The sequence below is a fragment of the Pseudorca crassidens genome, chromosome 9 (genome assembly GCF_039906515.1).
Source record: "Pseudorca crassidens isolate mPseCra1 chromosome 9, mPseCra1.hap1, whole genome shotgun sequence".
NCBI classification, from domain to species: domain Eukaryota; kingdom Metazoa; phylum Chordata; class Mammalia; order Artiodactyla; family Delphinidae; genus Pseudorca; species Pseudorca crassidens.
The window spans coordinates 2,653,956-2,673,186 of NC_090304.1; the positions used below are offsets into that span (position 1 = coordinate 2,653,956).

General features: G+C 58.5%; 1 protein-coding gene across 5 annotated transcripts in view; it reads right to left on the bottom strand.

Annotated features, from left to right (window-relative positions):
* Window positions 1–12,643, bottom strand: part of CARS1 (cysteinyl-tRNA synthetase 1) — a 47,100-nt gene extending 34,457 nt beyond the window's left edge. For 4 of the 5 annotated variants that reach the window (XR_010945879.1, XR_010945880.1, XM_067747947.1 and 1 more), the window contains exons 1-3: window positions 12,541–12,634; window positions 4,225–4,473; window positions 61–152 (exon numbers count right to left, since the gene is read on the bottom strand). Coding sequence is in view for 3 of the 5 variants with exons in the window: in XM_067747947.1 (XP_067604048.1) it covers window positions 61–152; window positions 4,225–4,473; window positions 12,541–12,565 (366 nt within the window). In the remaining 2 variants the exon portion in view is untranslated. Of the gene's footprint in view, window positions 1–60; window positions 153–4,224; window positions 4,474–12,540 lie in introns of all 5 variants that reach the window. The other variant, XM_067747948.1, reaches the window with a different exon arrangement.
* Between the last annotated feature and the right edge of the window lie 6,588 nt (window positions 12,644–19,231).

Genomic DNA, 19,231 nt, shown 5'->3' on the forward strand with positions numbered 1-19,231 from the left:
GCCACACAGAGGACGCTCGCTAGCTAAGAGCTGCCGCCCCTGCCCCCAGGGCCCCCCTACCTTCCTCCGGGTCAGGCTGTTGTACAGGCGGAGCTGGCACGGCTCGGACCCGGCTGGAGGAGACCACGGGGGCTGCGTGCGCCGGCCTCTGCCTGCCAGGGAGAGAGCACAGCTGGGTCACCCGCGGGACAAGGGGAAAGTGGACCCTGAGAGCGTCACCCGCGTCCAGCGCTCGTGCCCCCTCTCTGCCTGCTCACGTCTGAGTGGCGGCGCATCCCACAGTCCCAACCCCACGGGGCGGGAGAAGGCCCATTACACCCAGCCTCCCCTCCACCGGCTCCAAGCATGAGGCGCCCGACCCAGCCTGAGGGCGCACGGGAGGCGCGGGCCCTGCACACGGGCCGGCCGCATGCCTGGACCGCAACGCAGCTGGCCACCCCCTCAGGAGGACGGGCTCCGTGGAGGCTTCCCAGGACGTGGGCCACCTCCGGGCGCAGAAGCCAGGTCAGGACGGAAACAGCTGCGGGCCAGTGGCCGGCTCCCTGCGCAGTTCCTGTCCCCGACCCGGACGACATGTAGGCTCCCGGACACGGTGCTGATGCCGGCACTCATGGCTCCACGTGGGCCCCGGAGGCCTTTGGGAGCAGCTCCGGGTCCTCCCCACGCCCTCACGGAGCTGAGCCTCTCCAATCACAGTCCCCCGGCAGCCCCACCTCCTCCTCCTCCAGCCCCACCCCCTGCCCCTGCTGCTCATGCGCACACGCCTCCCGCTGGGTGAAGGGCAGGCCTTACACAGCCTGCGCCCCAAGAGCCTGGCGGGGTGCAGCTCCGTCCCTGGGCCGGAAAGAGCCACCAAGCTGAGTCTTCACAGGCCCTGGGCATCTGGTGACCTTCCAGCTACCCCCAAGGCACTGCTCCTGCACCCAGAACCCAGCTGTGCTCTGCAGCCCTCTCCTGGCGCCAGCGCGGGCTGCACACCGCCTGCACACCTGAGGGCACAGGTGCCCACTCTCGGCACCACCCCCAACCCCGACCCCTGCCTCTGTGTCTGCAAAGCGATTCTCCCTCCTCCCGGCACAGAATCCACGTCCAGCGTGGCCACCAGGCAACCACCTGCTGCTCCCTACTGCGGGTCACGGAGCACTCAGCCCTGGGCCTGGCCACGTGCCACCCAGAGGATGCACGTAACTGACCGGTGAAGGGGGTGGGAGGTGGCTGTGTGTGTGTGTGTACATGTGTACAGGCGGGCAGAGAGCGGCAGACGGGGAGGGGGACAGACAGCGCTATCCAGCAGCTCCTGACCCCAGGGAGCGCCAGCAAACCCCCAGGTGGCCAAGCCCAAGTCCCCCTGACACTTTGAATGCCTCCTGAGGTCAGGCGTGGTCTAAGGGTTCACTGTAAACGCAGCAAACGATTCGATGACGCTCCACCTGCCCCTTTATGACTCCATCAACCCCTCCCCTTGCTTAGATGCTGCGGCTCCCAACACAAAGACAGAGCTGCCACCTGGGACAACAGGGGACGCCGGCGAGAGCTGCCCACACACTGATGTGAGCCTGACGACCACCGTGCTTGCCCTGAGCCAGGGGCCGGGGTGGGGGGCTCGGGGTCTGGGGGAACGAAGGCTCATCTGAAAAGACGGCAGTGACAGGACACAGCTGAGGGTGCAGCCAGGGAGCCCGGCCAGCGGGACACTGTCCAGGACACCGGGTCACACCTGGGTTTTCTTGCTCCCCGAAGCGTGGCTACAGCCACACAGCCGGTGACAGTTCAAGGCAACCAGCACACACGACCCCCATCTGCCAAAGGGGAAAATCGGGAGGTTACCTCGGTTTACCAAGAAGGACGCTTCACCAGAGTCCCTCCGCGGTTCCCTGCCCGACAACGGCACTGACAGCACCCTCCCCACCCCGACACAGACTCCTGAGGCGGCTGCCCTTCCTCTGGTTTGTGCGAAACACTGTGCATGCCTTTGCTCGCTAGCACCCCCAGTCCTGCCCTGGCTCTGCCCCAGGCACGTGGCTGCTGTGGGGAAATACACTCCTGACCTTTGACAACATAACCTGCACGTGCCGCTCAGGGACGCCCTGAGCACGAGGCTCTAGGCAGGGAGGGTGCCGAGGGGAGATGGAGGGAGATGCATCAGCCAGGCCCCCAGTCCCCTGGGCGCAGGGCGCACCTCAGCCTCGGAGGAGGGGCAGCAGGGAGGTTCACATCCCTGAAGACCCCACCCAGCCGCAGACAGACCCACGCTCCGGGGGACTTAACACGCCTTCCTCAGTGAAGGGCAGGCCCTGAAGATCCTTCCCAGGAGGGCGGGTAGGGGGGTGAGGGGGGCCCAGTGGCAGAGGGCACCCCGGGAGGAGGAGCCGTCTGGACTGAGCCCCGCTCTGGGCGAGGGGCACTCCAGACACAGAGCACAGCAGGGCTGAAACCCTGAGCACAGTGGACCCTCCCTGCTGGGGCCGCAGAGAGGAGGCGACAAGATGGGGAGGGGGTGAGACAAGGAACAGAGAGGTGGGGAAGGGGCTTAGGCAGAGCCCTGGTCCACCTCCTGTGTCTGAGTGGCTCCCCGGGGCTGCTGAGGCCCGTGGCCACGGCAAGAGGCACAGGGACCTAGGCTGGGCCAGCGCAGAGGACGGTGACAAGCCAGTTGTGGGCATGTCGGTGCTGAGATGTCCAGCTGGGGGTCTCAAGCAGGAGTGGGACATGGAGGGAAGGCCGGCGGGGCACTGTGGATCGAGGGGCTGGGAGAGGGGGCACTCCCGCCCAGGACAGGCTGGAGAGATGTTTGAGACGGGCCAGCAATGCGGGGAGGCGGACGCTCGGCCACTGGCATCCAGGACGCGGCCTAGGACACCGGCTCTGGGGGTTCTGGGCACCAGCCCATCCGCCGTCCCCGGCCACTCAGGGTCCCTGCCGGCCCCCGGGAGGCATTGGTGACGGGGGACTTGGAAATGGAAGGAGGTGAATAGTCCTGTTGGCGCTGTCCAGGTGCCTCCCTCACCGCCCTGGTGAACCTGCAGGCCCCCCGACTGGCAGGGCAGAGACCCGCCTTTCCTTCACGTGTGTCTGCGTCACTCTCCCCACAAGTTCCCCGGACGGAACACCAGACAGGCCGTGCCGAGGCCGTGCCCCCAACCCACCCTGACTTCCACCCCCAGAGGCCGTGCCTCGGGAGGGGGGACCTGGGGGACAAGCTGACAACTGAGCCCTGCCACCGCAGACACCCCTGGGTCACCGCCTGGAAGCACGGGGAGGAGACGCTCTACACAGCAAGGCTCCCACCTATGCCGGGGAAGGGGTGTCTGCTGCAGGATCACCGAGAAAACCAAAACACACCCCACGCTTGGAGAAACGACATCCCACCTCTGCCCCGTTACAGAGGGGAACCCAGCAGAGACCAGGCAGAGGTGCAGAAGCTGGGAAACGGTCCAAATGTCCCAGCTGAAGGGATCTGGAAAAGGCCCCCGCAGGCTGCCCAGCCCAGCAGGGACGACTCAGACGGCACTGGACCCCTCTCGCTGCTTGGGTGCGTGCTCGAAGCCCCCCCGGGGGGGCCGAGCCGCTTGAGGGCACTGGCGATTATGGGAGAAGCACCTCGATTCACCGGAGGAGAGAGACCACCCAGGAACCATGCGCCCCAGAGACTTTCCAGAATCGCCCCTGAAATGACAGGGTCCAGACACATCACACCGACAGGTGGGGGCCAGAGCTGCAAGACTGGTCTTATCTCAAAGCCCAGAAACGCCTTCTCTCTGGTCTCCAAAGAGTTCATGTCCATGAATACTTCCTTAAGATCCAATAATTCTAAATCTGGTGGACACACACCCTGCAATCTTAGGGAAAGAATAAAGGAAAAGAAGCCAATCAAATCCGAGCCAGGTCGGGAGTGAGCTGACGGCCAAGGCGGCCCTGAGAGGGGCACAGGCCTTCCGCCCTCCCAGAGGCTCTGCTACAGCAGCTGCCGGAGTCGTGATCCTTGGGGGCTGACCTCTCGGCGTTTTGTCCTCATCTCCCCTCGGGGGGCGCCGGCAGGCCCCCCAGTCTGCTTGCTTGAGTGCGGGGACAAGTGCCAGCCCCGCGGGCTCCCCCGCGGGCGCCTCGCACCCTCAGGGCCCTGACCTCAGAGGGAGGTCACACTCGTGGGCTCCCCTAGCCCACGAGTGTGAACAGAACTTCGAGGGGAGGTTTTCACGGCCGGGGAGCCGCTCTGCTACTCACTTGCTTGGAGCCCACAGGGCGGGGCTGGGGCGCGGGGGCTGCCCAGGATCGCGGCCACGTGCCTGAACCACCGAGCCACGTGGAAGAGCTGCGCGTCGGCAGGAGGGCCTGAGAGCTGCCTGAACGCGTCCACGTCCGCCTGGGACAGGGAGAAGCCCTGGACATAGCTACGCGTGCTCAGGTGCTCGTTCAGGGCCTGCACCCTGGCTGCCTCGTCACTAATGCTCAGGACGGACCTGTAGTCGGGAGCTGCAAAGACAGAGGCACACGCGTCAGTGGGGCTGGAGGCCTGGGTGAGTCCAGAGAATGGGGTCCCAGGGTCACCCTTCTGGCTGGGAAATGTCCAGAACGGGCGGGTGCCCAGGGCTGGGGGATGGAGTGGGGAGTGACTGCCAGTGGGTTCCCATCTGGGGACGAAAATGTTTTAGAACTAGAAAGAGCGGGTGGTCGCACAACATTGTGAAGGTTCTAAACGCACTGAACTGTGCACTTTAAAATGGTTAGTTTCGTCGTTGGTGATTTTCACCTCAATTAAAGAGAAACGCACACGCACACACCCTTTTGTGCACTGGGTGCTGGGAGGGCAGGTGCTGACCCGTCCCTGGGTGGGCGATGGGTGGCGCCTAAGAACTGCAGAGCTCTCCAAACCTGGCACCGGTGAGGCTTCTAGCAGCCAAGGCCCAGCTCCTGGGAGGACCACGGCCCCGCCCCCGGAAATGCCTGCCAGAGGGGGCCAACCGTCCAGCCAGCACCTGGCACAAGCCTGCCCCCCTGCAGGGACCTGAGGCCACTCCTCTGCCTTGGAATCCTCAGGAAGGATGTGGGAGGACAGAAGTCCAGCCCGAGCGAGGACCAGGCAGCAAGCACAGCCGGCAGACGGCACTGACTCCACTGAGCCCCTCCTCCCCCCCTGCTGCCTCTGAGACCCTCACCTCCTCCCTACGTCCCCGATCACTGCTCCAACTACCCTGCGGATGCGTTCATCACCTGCTGGCTGGGGGGGCGCAGTAGGAGATCGGGGGGAGGGGCGCAGACCAGTCCCTGAAGCTGCAAGAGGGAGCCTGGTCCCCTAGTCCACGAGTGTGAACAGGGCCCAGCGCCTGTTCCCTTCCACACAGACACACCCTGAGCCCCGGAGTCGGCTCCGAGTGGGAGAGCACAAGCCCGGTTTCTCACTCTCCCTGGGAACGGGGCAGACACCCTGACACCGCAGCCCTTCGCGGCCAGCTGCCTGACACCACGAGATCCCTGGGTCACCGTGCTGGACCCAGAGTGGGACGGCTCCGAGCGGGGAGGAGATATGGGCCGACACCGGCCAGGCCTGGCACAGAAACAGGAACTTCGCCCCGACCAAGCCCACAGGACGCCTGCAAACAGACAGCAGAGCACACGTGTGGGGAAGCAGCTGTGCACACGAGACCCTCCTGCACCGTCTCCACCGCGGGAAACCCTTCCGTCAGGGCCTACCTGGAGCTGCCTTCCTGGGCACGGGGGTGAGACGGAAGGAGCCAACAGAAGGGCCAAAGCCGGCAGCATCTCCGGACGTCCTCAGGTGCCCCACGGAGGGGCTGCGACCATCCAGGGCCCAGCCTCCCGGAGGCTGGCTTCTCGGGGACCTCCTGAACCCCGACCTCTTCATCCCCAGGACAGGCATGGGCACCAGGGAAACGTCTTCCCTGGGCTCTCAAGCCCAGGCTTTCCAGGAAGACCGGCATGCTTGCCTGCCCACCGCACCGCGGGGGCGCCAGCCCAGGGTGGCCCTGAGGCGCACGGCTAGGAATACCCTTCTGCCCGTTACAGAATACCGTCAGAGCACCCAGCGCCACGCCCTTGGGTACTGCAGGCCTCCACCTTTAAACGTACCCGGAACCCAGCCCTCTCACCCCAACTGCCATGGCAGGTCCAGCCCTCCTCTCGCCTGGCCCCTGGGATGCAGGCGCCCCTGCTGGTATCCGGGCTTCACAGGACACCGTGGCCAGAGTGGCCCATGCTCCTTCTCTAGACCCCCCGTCCCACCAAGAGTGGTCCTCGCGCCGGCCAGGAGGGCCACCACACCCTTCTGACCTCAGCTCCCGCCCCCGCCCCTCATGCCCCCTGCCCTGCCTGCCTGGAAGCCTCCCCCAGACACAGCCAGCCTCCCTCCCTTCCTCGGGGTTCCACGGGTGTCCCCTTTTCCGTTGGGTCCTCCCGGGCACTGTTCCAAGTGAGCCCCCCGCCCCCCGGGGCCCCGACCCCTTCCTGCTTTATTTCTCCATAGCGCTTATTTCTAACACACACACTTCCCTGCTTTCTTTCCTTTACTGTCTGCCCCACCCCCCGGGATTTTATCCGATTCATGCACTCAGCATATGCTCAGCCTCTAGAACCAAGCCTGGAACGTTCTGAAGACACTCAGTGAATTTGCTGAACGAGTGGATGGGCGGCAGATGCACCTCGAAGTGCAGGCCTGCCCGCGGGAGGCCGGCATCACCTGTCACTCCAGGGCCTCGTAAGCCCTCTCCCGGGAAGCACCCGGTACCCAGACACCAGGGTGGGGACCCGGCTGAGTGTAAGAAGGCTTCTGACCCGTGGCGGGCTGCGCTGGGGCCCTGCTGCCCGAGGGCGCACACCTACAGGGGGCGCTGCTTTTGTTCCACACCTGACCTAGCAGGAGAAGCAGCTGCTTTCCACTCCAGTTCCTGGAAGTGTCGGAGGAAGCAAAGAGAGACACAGAGGCGGCCCCTCCCGCCCAAGGTGCCAGTGGGAAGCCTGGGGAACCCACGAGGGCCCTGGAGCAGCGCCAGCCAGCTCGCCTTCCTTCCCGGGAGCAGGTGGCTGGCTCTAGGGACCCAGCCTGAGGGCTCAGATCCCCTCTGAGACAGTGAAGGAAGGCCAGGCGGGCCCGTGCCCCCCACCCCTCTCTGACAGGACCGCTCTGTCCCACCCAGGGAGAAGGAAGCAGCACCTGCCGGGGCGGCCCTGGGCACCGGGAAACCTAACGCTACAGAAATTCCTTGGCACGGAGTCTTCCTTCCAGGGAACTTTACTGCACCTGGCACGGTTCCCTGGCAGCCCTGCCAGCCCGTCAGGAGTCGGCAAGCGTGCTCCTTTCTCGTGATGGAGAAAGTTCAGTTCACGAAAGCTAGGTCAGAGGACCTGCCAGAGGGTGGACAGAGCCGGGGCAGTGGGTGGGGGGACGCATCCCGGAGCGGGCCAGGCCATCCTTCGGCAGCTGGTCACCCGACACCGACCCTCCAAGCTCCCTCTGCCCGTCTCCGAGCATCCCTCTGGTGCAGCCATCTATGCCAGGACACAGGAGGGAGGGGAAGGAAGCAGAGGTGACAGCCCCTCTCTGAGAAGCTGTGTGGTCTCCCAGCTCCCCCTGCCCCTTTACCCCCAGGACAGCACTGGACAGACAGACTTCCCTCACTCCGGAACTACTCCAGGGAACACAGACCCCCGGGAACTTGCCTGGCCTTGACGTTGGCTACCCTGGAGGAGTACGCTCACAGGGCATGTTATTTCCCTCTCTTTTCTTCGCTGCGCACATTTTCTACAATAAGCACATGTTATTTTTACAATGAGAAACATGTCAACCATTCTACCAACACGATGGCTTTGAAGCACTAATGAAGCAGTTCAGGGGACAAGGGCTCAGCGGGGTCTGCACCCCTCCCTCACCCGGCGGGCTCCTCTCAAGGGCAAATCAGGCTCACACAACACACGCCTGGTAAAGCTGGTGAGCGTTAGTGAAATCACACTTGTAAACTGTTTGAAATATGCCGGGCACACAGCCGGCGCCCGGCAGTTGCCATTACTCTTATTTTAATCGCTCCTGTGTTACTACTATTGAAACTGCCTGGAGGCGTTTACCCAGGGGTCACACACGCATTTAAAAAGCCCCGTCTGGAGCAGGGAGCCCGCAGGGCAGAGCGGGACAGTCATGGGGTCACCGTGGCAGCTGTGGCTAAGCGTGACTTGAGGAAACAAATTTAAAAATTGGTCAGCTTTCAAGTGGCCCTGGGTTTGGGCCAGACTGCGGTCTGGCTATCAGCCCGTGATGCCAAGATGAGAGGAGATGGTTCCCGAGCAGGGCGCCCACTGGCCACGCTGGCCCTCCCCAGGGAGCCCCACGCACGCGCCACACCCACCGCCAGGTCCACCGCAGGTCCATCCAGAAATGCATCGCAGGACACACACCTTCTGACTGTGGGAAGGCCCTAAACGTGGACCGTGGTCTTCACAGTTTAGAAGACGCTTACTGAACTCGCACAAACGCAAGAACCAGCTAAGGAACCGAATTCACACCAAGCCGTCACCTCCCCTGGCCCCTTCCCGTCAGCATTCACACCTGCTGGACAGCAGTCCGCGGCCTGCTTTCTCCCACCCCCTCCTCCGCTCCAGCCAGGCTCCCGCTCAGTGAGGCTCCAGCGCAGTGGCAGCAGGGCCAGCTCCTGGAAGCACCCGTTCCAGGCCCACCTGAGACCTTTGGAATCGGAACCTGGGTGGGGCGGGTGCAGAGCTCAGCTGCCAGGAGCCCCCAGGCGGCTTGCTGAAGCGCAGGCCCCTTCACTGCAGGTCTGCCCTCCTCCTAAGCTCCCAGGCCCAGCGCAGCGGGGGTCTGCACCCCTCCCGCACTTGCTGAAGGCCTCTCGGGTCCATACCTTGCAAGGCCCCGGCGGCACCCGGCCCTGTGGATCAGATCCTTTCTGCAAAGGCTCCTCCAGCTTCCCTGGCCCGCCTCTGCAGCTGCCCCTCCCCCTGGGTCCCTCTTCAGGCCCACTTTTCTTTCCTGTGGGGCTTCCCAGCCTGCCCAGGTGGCTCTCAGAACGGGGACTGGAAAAGCCTTCTCAAACGAATGCATCCCCTCCTCACACGAATCTCATAAAGGAGAGAGGTGCATGCACCTGGCGGCAATGCCACCCACTCCCGGCACCCAGGACCTCCTCCCACAGGCCCTCTCTAGCGCCCCCTTCCGTCCTGAGCACCAGCCCTGGAGGCCCAGCGGTCACGTGTCCACAGGGTGCTCCCAAGCATCATGTCTCGCCCTCCAACTGGGGACAAGTCCGGGAACGGTACAGCCACCTTCCCCACTGGGTCTGAAGCTGGGTGGCTGTTTCTTTCATCCCACAGCAAACCCAGCACCTGCCCCGGTCCTCCCCAGACTGTCCACTTCTCACACCCACCACCGCCACGGGCCCAGGCCGCCGGTTACCACCGTCTTGGGTTCTTCCTGCTCTCCCTGCCTTGGTACACGCGGGGGAGGGGGCAGATATCTTGCCAGAACGCAAAGACAAGACCCAAATTCCGCAAATGTGCGCAAGGCCCTTGCAGACCTGGTCCTGTGGCCCATCTCCAGCCCCCTTCCCCCTCTGGCCTCAGGAACTTGCCGGAAAGCAGTGCTGCTGGCCCTCAGGTCTTAGTGCACGAGGTGCTCTCTGCCAGGACTCCCGCTCCTCTTTTTTCTCTAGGATCAGCTTCCAGCCTCTCTCGGGAGGCTCCCTACCTGCCCTGCAGCCAGGCCCTCCCTCAGGAGCAGAGCACAGGGGGCTCCCCAGACCCAGGCTCTCTGTCTCGGGGCTCCGGGGCTGGGCTTGGCCAGGAGGCTAATGCCCACAGCAGCGTCCGGACCTGCCCCAGCAGGGCCTCCGGCGTGATTCCCTGCACTCCGCCCTGCCCACAGGGCAGCTGGCAGAGGAGGACCCGGCCAAGTTTCTGGCAGATTGTGGGCCCTGAACCACCTCCATAGACTCAGGCCACCCGGCAGCACACGCACTGGGGAGTGACCAAGAGAGGAATGGCCCATGCAACCTGGGGAGGCATTGGGCTTCTGGGCTCCGGCCACCCTGCCCCGCTGGACGGAAGGCCCAGGAAGGCCGAGACGCTCCTCCAGGCATGCTGCATCTCCACGCCCAGCAGCGTCCGGCAGAGCCGGTGCCTGAAGCAGATCTACTGAATAAATAAAGTGACAGATCTATTTAAGGAAATTATTTTGAACCACTCGGGCAATTTCCCACAGAAACAGCAGATGTGAATCTTTCACGTGGGATTTTTAGGTCATGAGAAGCATCATGACCTGATGCCCTGAGGACACACAGGTGATCAGACGGCACCACTGCCCGGGGACAGCAGTGTGGACACTGGGAACGGTTTAATCTCCCCCCGAGGACACTATCTCTCACAACTCTTAAGGCGTAAATACCAGGAGACTGTGGGTTCAGGGATGAGCAAATGTCTGTAGTCTATAAACATGTACGTTTCATTTTTTCTCTGGGAAACACAGGAAAGTGTTTCCTCCTCTGGTCTGCCTTGACGCCCTCTGGAATTGGGGTGCTTGCTGTTCATCTGAATAGAGTCATCAAAGGCAGCAAGGCAGCGTAGTCAACATCCCTGCTGCAGTCACACAGGCCCTGGCTAGCTGTGTGGCCTTGGACAATCACTTAGCTTCTCTGAACCTCAGGATTCTCGCCTGCACAGGAAGATAAGGGCAGTATCGACCACAAAGGGCTGCTCTGAGGATTACAGGCCCCCCGCAGATGCATTTAGCACAGACTCATGCTAAGAAAAAAAGCTAGCTGCATTGTTATTACGAAGAACCTTTGAATTAAACTGCATAAAAAAATAAACTGCAAATCTGACCTAACACACAGCCACCAAAGTGGCCCGATCTGCAGGGCAAAGCCTCTGACACGTGCTCCATCCACCCCGGGGTCCTCGGGGATGAGACTCGTCTTTCTAACAACACTGGGCCCTGGAACAGGCTGCACGTTCAAGCTACAAAGGAAAAGCTTTAACCCCAGTGGCAGGGAACCAAATGGACATTCTGAGCCAACTTAAGGAAGATGACCAGAAATGGGAAGAATATTCTAGACGAGGGTCTCCTTAAAAAGTCCAGAAAGATGGTCACTTTCGATAAATCCAACCTTGAGAATGAAAAGCATTCAGAACCCGGAAACCAAGAATGTCTAGAACTCTGGTACCAATCTCCAGAAACAGGCCAGTTCTTAACCAAGGCTCTGGAAACCTCAAGTTCCGAAGCGATTAAAAAACCAAAACCCCAAAATCAAATACGTCAGTTGTGTTCACAAATGAAGAAGGAAGGAAAGAAGGAAGGAAGACAGAAAAGAAACAAGCTCGGGCTCTCAACCCGGACACAGCCCCCATTTCATGCCAAGTGTTCTTCTCAACCCTTAACCTCTACCAGCCCCTTTAATGCCCACTACATCCTCCGAGCGGGGACGTGTTACCCTGCTGCACGTGAGGAAGGGGCAGAGGTGGGCCCCCAGCCCGGCTCGCTCAGAAGACTGGGGTGTCAACCACGCTGATATGTTACAGGAGTCCGGGTGCACTTCTGAGGGCCGAGGGCCGAGGCTCCAGGTGGGTAGAGATGGCGCTGGAATCCAGGCGCACCTGTCGGGTGGAATGCGGGGCGCCCGGAAGGTGGGTACCACAGCAGCCCTGTCAGCAGGGGCCGCCCACGTCACTGGGTTACCCAGGTGGTCAGAGCTCCCGCCTGGAACCCCAGGAGCAAGAGGGATCACAGGGCTCCAGGAAGCCTGCACAGCCTAAACCCGGCAGCCCGGGGAATAAATACTACACACTCAGAGTTCTTCCTGAAGAAAGTCTGCTCCAGACGAGGGAATCCAGGGACAACCTCCGGTCTGTCTGGCACCTACAATCTCGCCTGAGGGAGGGGAGCAAGGGCCCAGCGCTCCCTGGAGTCTGCCTGTGGGCGGCGTGTCTACCGGCTGGCGACACGAGTGACTCTGGTGGGCAGATCCAGCGCTGCTCACGGAACCTCGGAGGCGGCAATAACGCTGTGACCACGCAGGTCCCAATGGCCACTGTCTGCAGCCGCAGATGAAAGCCTTCGTAAAACCCCAAGCCCTTTCCTGTATGTCCGCGTACCCTGTTTCCTCGGCCTCATTTTCCTAAGTGCCAACCCGGGTGCTGCCCGGGCTGGGCGGAAACGAAAACCACCCTAGGGCTGTGCCTGTCCTCCAAAGTCCAGGGGACAGGAGGGGCGAGGTCCGGCCCAGGGACCGGCGGGGGAAACGCAGGGCCACGTCCTGGGGTCAAGGCGCAATGGAACCTGGAGGACCCAAGGAGGGGACCGAGTCTGGGGACGGGGTGGCCTCGGCAGTTCCGGGTCCGGAGTCGGGTCCCCGCGAGGTTGGAGGAGCGGGGCCTGCCGGGGGCGCCCGGGGGTCGCGCCCCGCCCTCTGCGCGCCCTCAGACCCGCTCCTCAGGGACCTGGCGCCCCCTCAGATCCCCGGTGGCCCCTCCGCCCCTCGGCCCGGGGTCGCCCCCGCTGGCCCGCCCGCCGCGCGCACTCACCGTGCTCCGCGGAGGAACCTGCCATCGTTGGAACGCCGCACTCGCGACCGCGCCGACAGCTTCCCAGAATCTGACGCAACCACCGCCCCGGAAGTCCCGCCGGAGGCGGTGCACCTTCCGGGACACGCCCAGTCGCTAGGCAACCGCCGCGGGCTCGAGACGCCGCAGGCCGGGGCATGCTGGGAGTTGTAGTTCCTACTGCGCTGCGGCCAGTGCCCTTGAGCAGGGGTTCCCAGCTCCCGGGTTGCGGACCGGTAGCGGTCCGCGGCCTGTTAGGAACCGGGCCGCACAGCAGGAAGTGAGAGGCGGGAGGGCGAAGCTTCATCTCCCGCTCCCCATCTCTCGCATTACCGCCTGAACCATCCGCCCACCCACCCACTTCCGTGGAAAAATTGTCTCCCAGGGTCCGGGGAGGGAGGACCAGTTGGAAGGAGGCTTAGAGGAGGGGATTGGGAATGGGTGGGAAGTGCATTCCATGCAGAGGGTACTGTCCTGCAAGTGATACCAACAGAGAGCATGCCACTGAGAAATTCAGCCTGACCGCAGGGCAGGCTGGAGCAGCCCTGGCGAGAGTTGGGGCCTGGGGCAAAGGCTAGGGCTGGCGCTTCTTGAAGCATCTTGTAAGCAAAGTCAGGAATGGCAGAGACCCAGCAGGCTTGACTGGATTTGTGCTGTAGACCTCTCATTCCAGCTGCTGTGTGGCGGTGGAGTGGATTAGGGAAAGCCAGGAGGAAAGCAAGACTTGGCAGGAAGCCTTTTCGATAGTCTGTAGGAGAGGAGACGGTGCCCTGGACCAGCAGGGTGAGCAGGCAGATCTGGGAGAGCCATGAGGGGCAGCAGATGCTGGGATGGGGTGGGGCGGGTGAGCGAGGTGAGGGCCGGGGATGACACCCACGTTTCAGTCCTGAGAGAGACTGGTGGTTATGGCATTTCCTTTAATAATGAACTTGAAGACACTTGGTGCTGGGTGGAAGAAAGCAGCTGGTTTGTCAGCATTTCCAAGGACTGATGATGTTTGGGGTGAGTGAGAAAGGGGGGCAGGGTGGAGCACACACTCTGTATGGACAGGGTTGTCATTCCCAGAGACAGAGGCCCCGGGGGGAATAACACAAACGAGGAGAAGAGGCTTCTCTGGCGTTTAATCCCCATTCTAGAGTCCCTCAGCCCACAGATCACATCCTCAGGGCCTGTCCCTTCCTCTGTGTAAGATACCATCTCCCAAGGACATCACACTCAAGCTTCTGCACACACAGGGAATGAAAAGAAACACTTAGGATGGAAATTTTATTAGGTAAAGAAAAAGTATAAAAGCAAGTATTGCTAAATTGTACAACTTTTTGGCAAAAGCGTATCTTTGGCATTAAAACTTCAACAGTTTAAGCTACTTTTCTAAAGAATTATGCTAAATGCAAAGAAAAAAATCTCATAACATTACATACCGTGTGATTCTAGTTATTTGACATTTTGAAATGGCAAAAATCATAGAAATAAAGACAAGTGAATACCAGAAGTTAATGCGGGAAGAAGGTGGATGCGGCTACACCTGAAACAAACACAACATTGTCAATCAACTGTACTCCAATATAAAATAAAGTTAAAAAAAAAAGATGCAACATTAAAAAAAAAAGGGCAACATGAGTGGTCCTTGTGATGATGGAAAGGTTGCGTATATTCACTGTGTCAGTGTCATTATCCCGGCTTTAATATTGTACCATAATTGTGCAAAATGTTAGCATTTTAGGAAACTGGGTGAAGGGTGAGGAGATCTCTCCATGTTATTTCTTCCAGCTGCATGTAAATCTATGATTATCTCAAAAAGTTTATAATGATATCCATTCCTTAAAAAAATAGTTTCAGGTACTTAAAAAAGGTCTCTGTGACTGTCACCATGCCCCACCCTGGCTAGTTCTGGTTTAGGAAGCTGGGGCCTAAAGCTGGTCACATTCCAATCTGATCCTCAGATACAAGAGCAGAGGGATAGTCTTAGGGTTTTTTTTTTGTTTTTCTTTTAATTGAAGTATAGTCGATTTACAACTTTGTGTTAGTTTCAGGTGTACAGAAAAGTGATTCAATTATACATACATATATATATTCTTTTTCAGATTCTTTTCCATTATAGGTTATTACAGGATACTGAATATAGCTCCCTGTGCTATAGAGTAGGCCCTTGTTTATCTATTTTATATATAGTGGTGTGTATCTGTTAATCCCATACTCCTAATTGATCCCTCCCCTCTTTCCCCTTTGCCAACCACAAGTTTGTTCTCTGTGTCTGTGGGTCTGTTTCCGTCTTGTAAATAAGTTCATTTCTATTATATTTTAGATAGCACATATGAGCGATATCATATGATATTTCTCTTTCTCTGTCTTACTTCACTCAGTATGACAATCTCTAGGTCCATCCACGTAGCTGCAAATGGCATTCTTTTTTATGGCTGAGTTAATATTCCATTGTATGTATACCACATCTTCTTCGTTCGTTCCTCTGTCGATGGACACTTAGGTTGCTTCCATGTCTTGGCTATTGTGAATAGTGCTGCTGTGAACATTGGGGTGCATGTATCTTTTGGAATTAGAGTTTTCTCCAGATGTATGCCCAGGAGTGGGATTGCTGGATCATATGGTAACTCTATTTTTAGTTTCTTAAGGAACCTCCATACTATTCTCCATAGTGGCTGCATCAATTTACATTCTCACCAACAGTGTAAGAGGATTCCCTTTTATCTACACCCTCTCAAGCATTTGTTATTTGTAGACTTCTTGATGACAACCATTCTGACCGGTGGGAGGTGATACGTCGTTGTAGTTCTGATTTGCATTTCTCTGATAATTAGTGATGTTGAGCATCTTTCCCTGTGCCTATTGGCCATCTGTTTGTATTCTTTGGAGAAATGTCTGTTTAGGTCTTCTGCCCATTTTTTGCTTTGTTTTGTTGTTTCTTCTGCCCAGTTTAAAAAATTTAATTTATTTTTTATATTGGAGTGTAGTTGATATACAACGCTGTGTTCGTTTCAGGTATACAGCTAAGTGATGCAGTTATACATATACATATAAGCATTCTTTTTCAGATTCTTTTCCCATAGAGGTTATCACAGAATACTGAGCAGAGCCTTCTGCCCCTTTTTGATAGGGATAGTCTGGTCCCAGGGCCAGGTATGGACCAGCGTCTCTGACTACTCAGAGTGGCCTGTGGGTTGCCTGTCACCAACTTCCTTGTGCCTATTCATGGAGCACCTGCTCAATGCCACGCCCTGTCCCAGGTCATGCAGACGTCATGGTGACTCTGAGATCAAGGAGTTGGTGGGGGCAGAAGGACAACCACCAAACTCTCCTGGCCGCAGAGCCTAGGGAAATGCTCCGAGGAACGTGAGCCCATCCAGTGCAATCAGCAGTCCCCTGGGATCCCATCTCTGCCACACTGGCCACAGGCAGTGCCCCTGACAGAGAAGCACCTTTGCTTGTGGGCAGAGCTGTTGTCCCCATTGGAAGTTTATACAGAATCCATTTGGATAAGGACCGCAGTTCCATCTGGGATTCATGAAGTTTCTGGTGGGATCAGAACTGGAAAAGAAGTTCAGATCTGGGCTTCCCTGGTGGTGCAGTGGCTGAGAGTCCGCCTGCCGATGCAGGGGACACAGGTTTGTGCCCCGGTCCGGGAAGATCCCACATGCCGCGGAGCGGCTGGGCCCGTGAGCCATGGCCGCTGGGCCTGCGCGTCCGGAGCCTGTACTCCACAACGGGAGAGACCCACGTACCGCAAATAAAAAAAAAGAAGCTCAGACCCTACCCACCCAGGACACTGCGTAAAGTAACAGCCCTGTGTCAGAAAAGAGTTTATTGGGAGCTCTCTGCATGCCTACCTAAGATACCTTCTGCAAGCAATTTGTTTATAATTTGCGAACATATCTGTAGCTCCGTGTTATGGAGGGCAGCCATGAGTTAAATACAGAAATGTCCCTCCCTAGCCCATTCCTCCGCCTGAGGAGCTCTTCCAAATTTCCTGGATGTTGGGGTTCCCATATCTCATCATTTTCTTCAAGTCCAGTAAACCCCATAACATCTTCCAGTTACTTTCTGGAACCTCATGTCTGAATTCACAATAGATCTTATTGATGGATGAAAAAAATAAAAGCAAAAAGGGAGAGTTTGTTTACATTCCTGGGAGGCCCGTGGAGCATCCTCTGTAACTCGGCTCCCGGGAGTGTGGCCCTAGAGGTGCTTCCACCTGCCCTGAGCCCACGACCTGGGAAGCCCTGCGCCAGCCCAGATGATCCCACAGAAGGAATCAGGCCCAGGGGCCAGGAGGCCAAGGTCTGGCCATGACCTGCTGTGTCTCTTGACACGTCTGTTGCTCATTCATTACTGGTGCCAATGAACCTGGGAGAAGGAACCCCAGGCAAGTCAGAAGCCCTGTGGATAAAGCATCTGCTGACGTCCGCCCTGCCCTGCCCCTCTCACATGCCACGCAGCCATGGGCTGTGAGGTGCTCCGGATGGGTAGGCCTCCTGGCGTCAGCGGGGGGACCAGGTTAGGCCTTGAGAGCTGGGGCAAGTTTTGTAGCCTCTCTGAGCTTCGGATTGTCGTGTTTTAAATCTGTAAAATGGGGCAGTCTCCCAGAGCTGTTAGAATAAGATTATAAAAAGCACCTGGCAGGCAGCATGTGCTCGATAAATCTTGCCTTTTTTGCCCCTAAGCCCATAGCATCCCAGCCATGGGGACCCACTGATCTAGGGTTAGATAAGTATTCCCATCACCCACTCATACTTTCTCTTAAAAACAAGAATGTATAATAAAATAAAAACAACATCCAATCCTTCTTTATGAACCCCACAAAACTTATATCTGGCAAATATCTGTTTCTCTACTGTCATTGGTGAATGTGAAAAAGTGGATCTCAAGTCCACAGGAAAGTTCCCTAAGCTTCGGGTAGGCAGGTGGTCCCCCGTCTCAAAAATAAAGACGTTAGGCCTTAGCATTCATGTCAAAGAAGGAAGACTTTTAAAAAACATATATTTATTTATTTGGCCGCACCAGGTCTTAGTTGCGGCACACGGGATCTCTGTTGCAGCATGCGAGATCTTTAGTTGTGGCATGTGGGATCTATATCCCCAGTAAGGGATCGAACCCAGGCCCCCTGCATTGGGAGCCACTGGACTATCAGGGAAGTCCCAACAAGGAAGATTTAGCCTAAACAAATAAACGAGAAAAATTTGTTAACAAAAAAACCAAAAAAAATGTTAACAAATAAAAAAAGAAAATGAGGAATTTAGACTGCTTACCAACACAGGAAACATCCTTCAAAAACTACTTTTGTTCATATTCCTGCAGAGAGAAGAGAATGAAATGGTTCCAGGAGCAGAAACCTGTGCGGCCTCTTAGAGGAATTCTACGGAAATAGAACCAGAACCTGGTTTCTTGTGGGAGCTGTGGGTGGGGCCGGTGGGCCTCTATCAACATGATAAGACCCCTGAGTCAGCCCGTGGGGAGTCACCCCCACTCCATCCCCCCACGGGTAGCAGAGAGCTCACAGCCCAGCGTGTCCTCTGGGTCACGCTCCCCCGGGACACGGCCTGGGCGTGCGGGTGACACCGTGCCGTCACGGCTGCCCCTGCTTGGGCGGGCGGGGGTCCCTGCTGCTCTGCATGTGCTCCTGACTCTTCCCAGACCCAGGCCCTGCTCCTTCCCCCCCGGGGGGTGCGGGTAACAGCTGAACGATGTCACCTGTCGGTGACCTGCTCTCTGGATAAGACAATGGAGAGGACACAGGTCTACAGACATGCACTGTGGACAAATATTAGGGACTTATCCACACAGCCTCCTAGTTCAGGGAAATCCGAGCGTGGACGGGACACCAGACAGATGAAAGCTGACCACCCGTCTGAAGGAGCTGCCACGAGCACGGGCTTCTCCCTGGATGAGGCCAGGCGTTCCTTGAGATGCCCGGGCCTGAGGCCAGGAGCCTGACCACGTGGTTCAAATCTCAGCTCTGCCTCTGCCCACGGCCGGCAAGGACTCACCACTCTGTCCCATGGCTGGTAAAAAGGGTAAGAACAGCTGCCCTGTTACAGCACAGCCCCAGAGGGACACCCAGGGACCAGCATGTCACCCTGACCTGACCCTCGGCAGGGGCCCCAACTTCTGCATTTTATTCGTCTCAGGAGCCCTGGAGAATCCGACAAAAGTCACAGGCCGGCTCCCTGAAATGATGCATAATGGCACACGACCCATGGAACCTACAGTCTCTGGACTTCTCAAGCCCCGTGTCTGTGCGAGCGTGGCCCAGGGGTCCATGATCTCCTCCCAGTCTCCCCTTTCTTCAGCCCCTGACCTTGCCCTGCCTTAGGGTTGCTCATCACTCAGCAACCCTGGCCCTCCCCCGCAGGGCCACTTAGTGGGTGTTTGATCATTTGTCAAACCCCATTCAGGTGTCACCCACTCGGGAAAGCCCCCAGCAGCCCCCCAGCGGAGGATAGGAACCGTCGCTTCCTGCTGTGCACGTCTGGACACGGCCCACCGGGGACAATCCCACCCATCTCGGGATCCATCCCACACCCTGCCCCTGCAGCCCCGTGTTCTCCAGATGCCAAGCCCGGCACCCAGGGGGTGCTTGGCCCAGCTCTGCTGACAGCGCAGGAGGCTTCAGGTCCAGCACCAGCGGGCTGTGCCTCGTCGGTCCTGCTGCTTCCCAGCC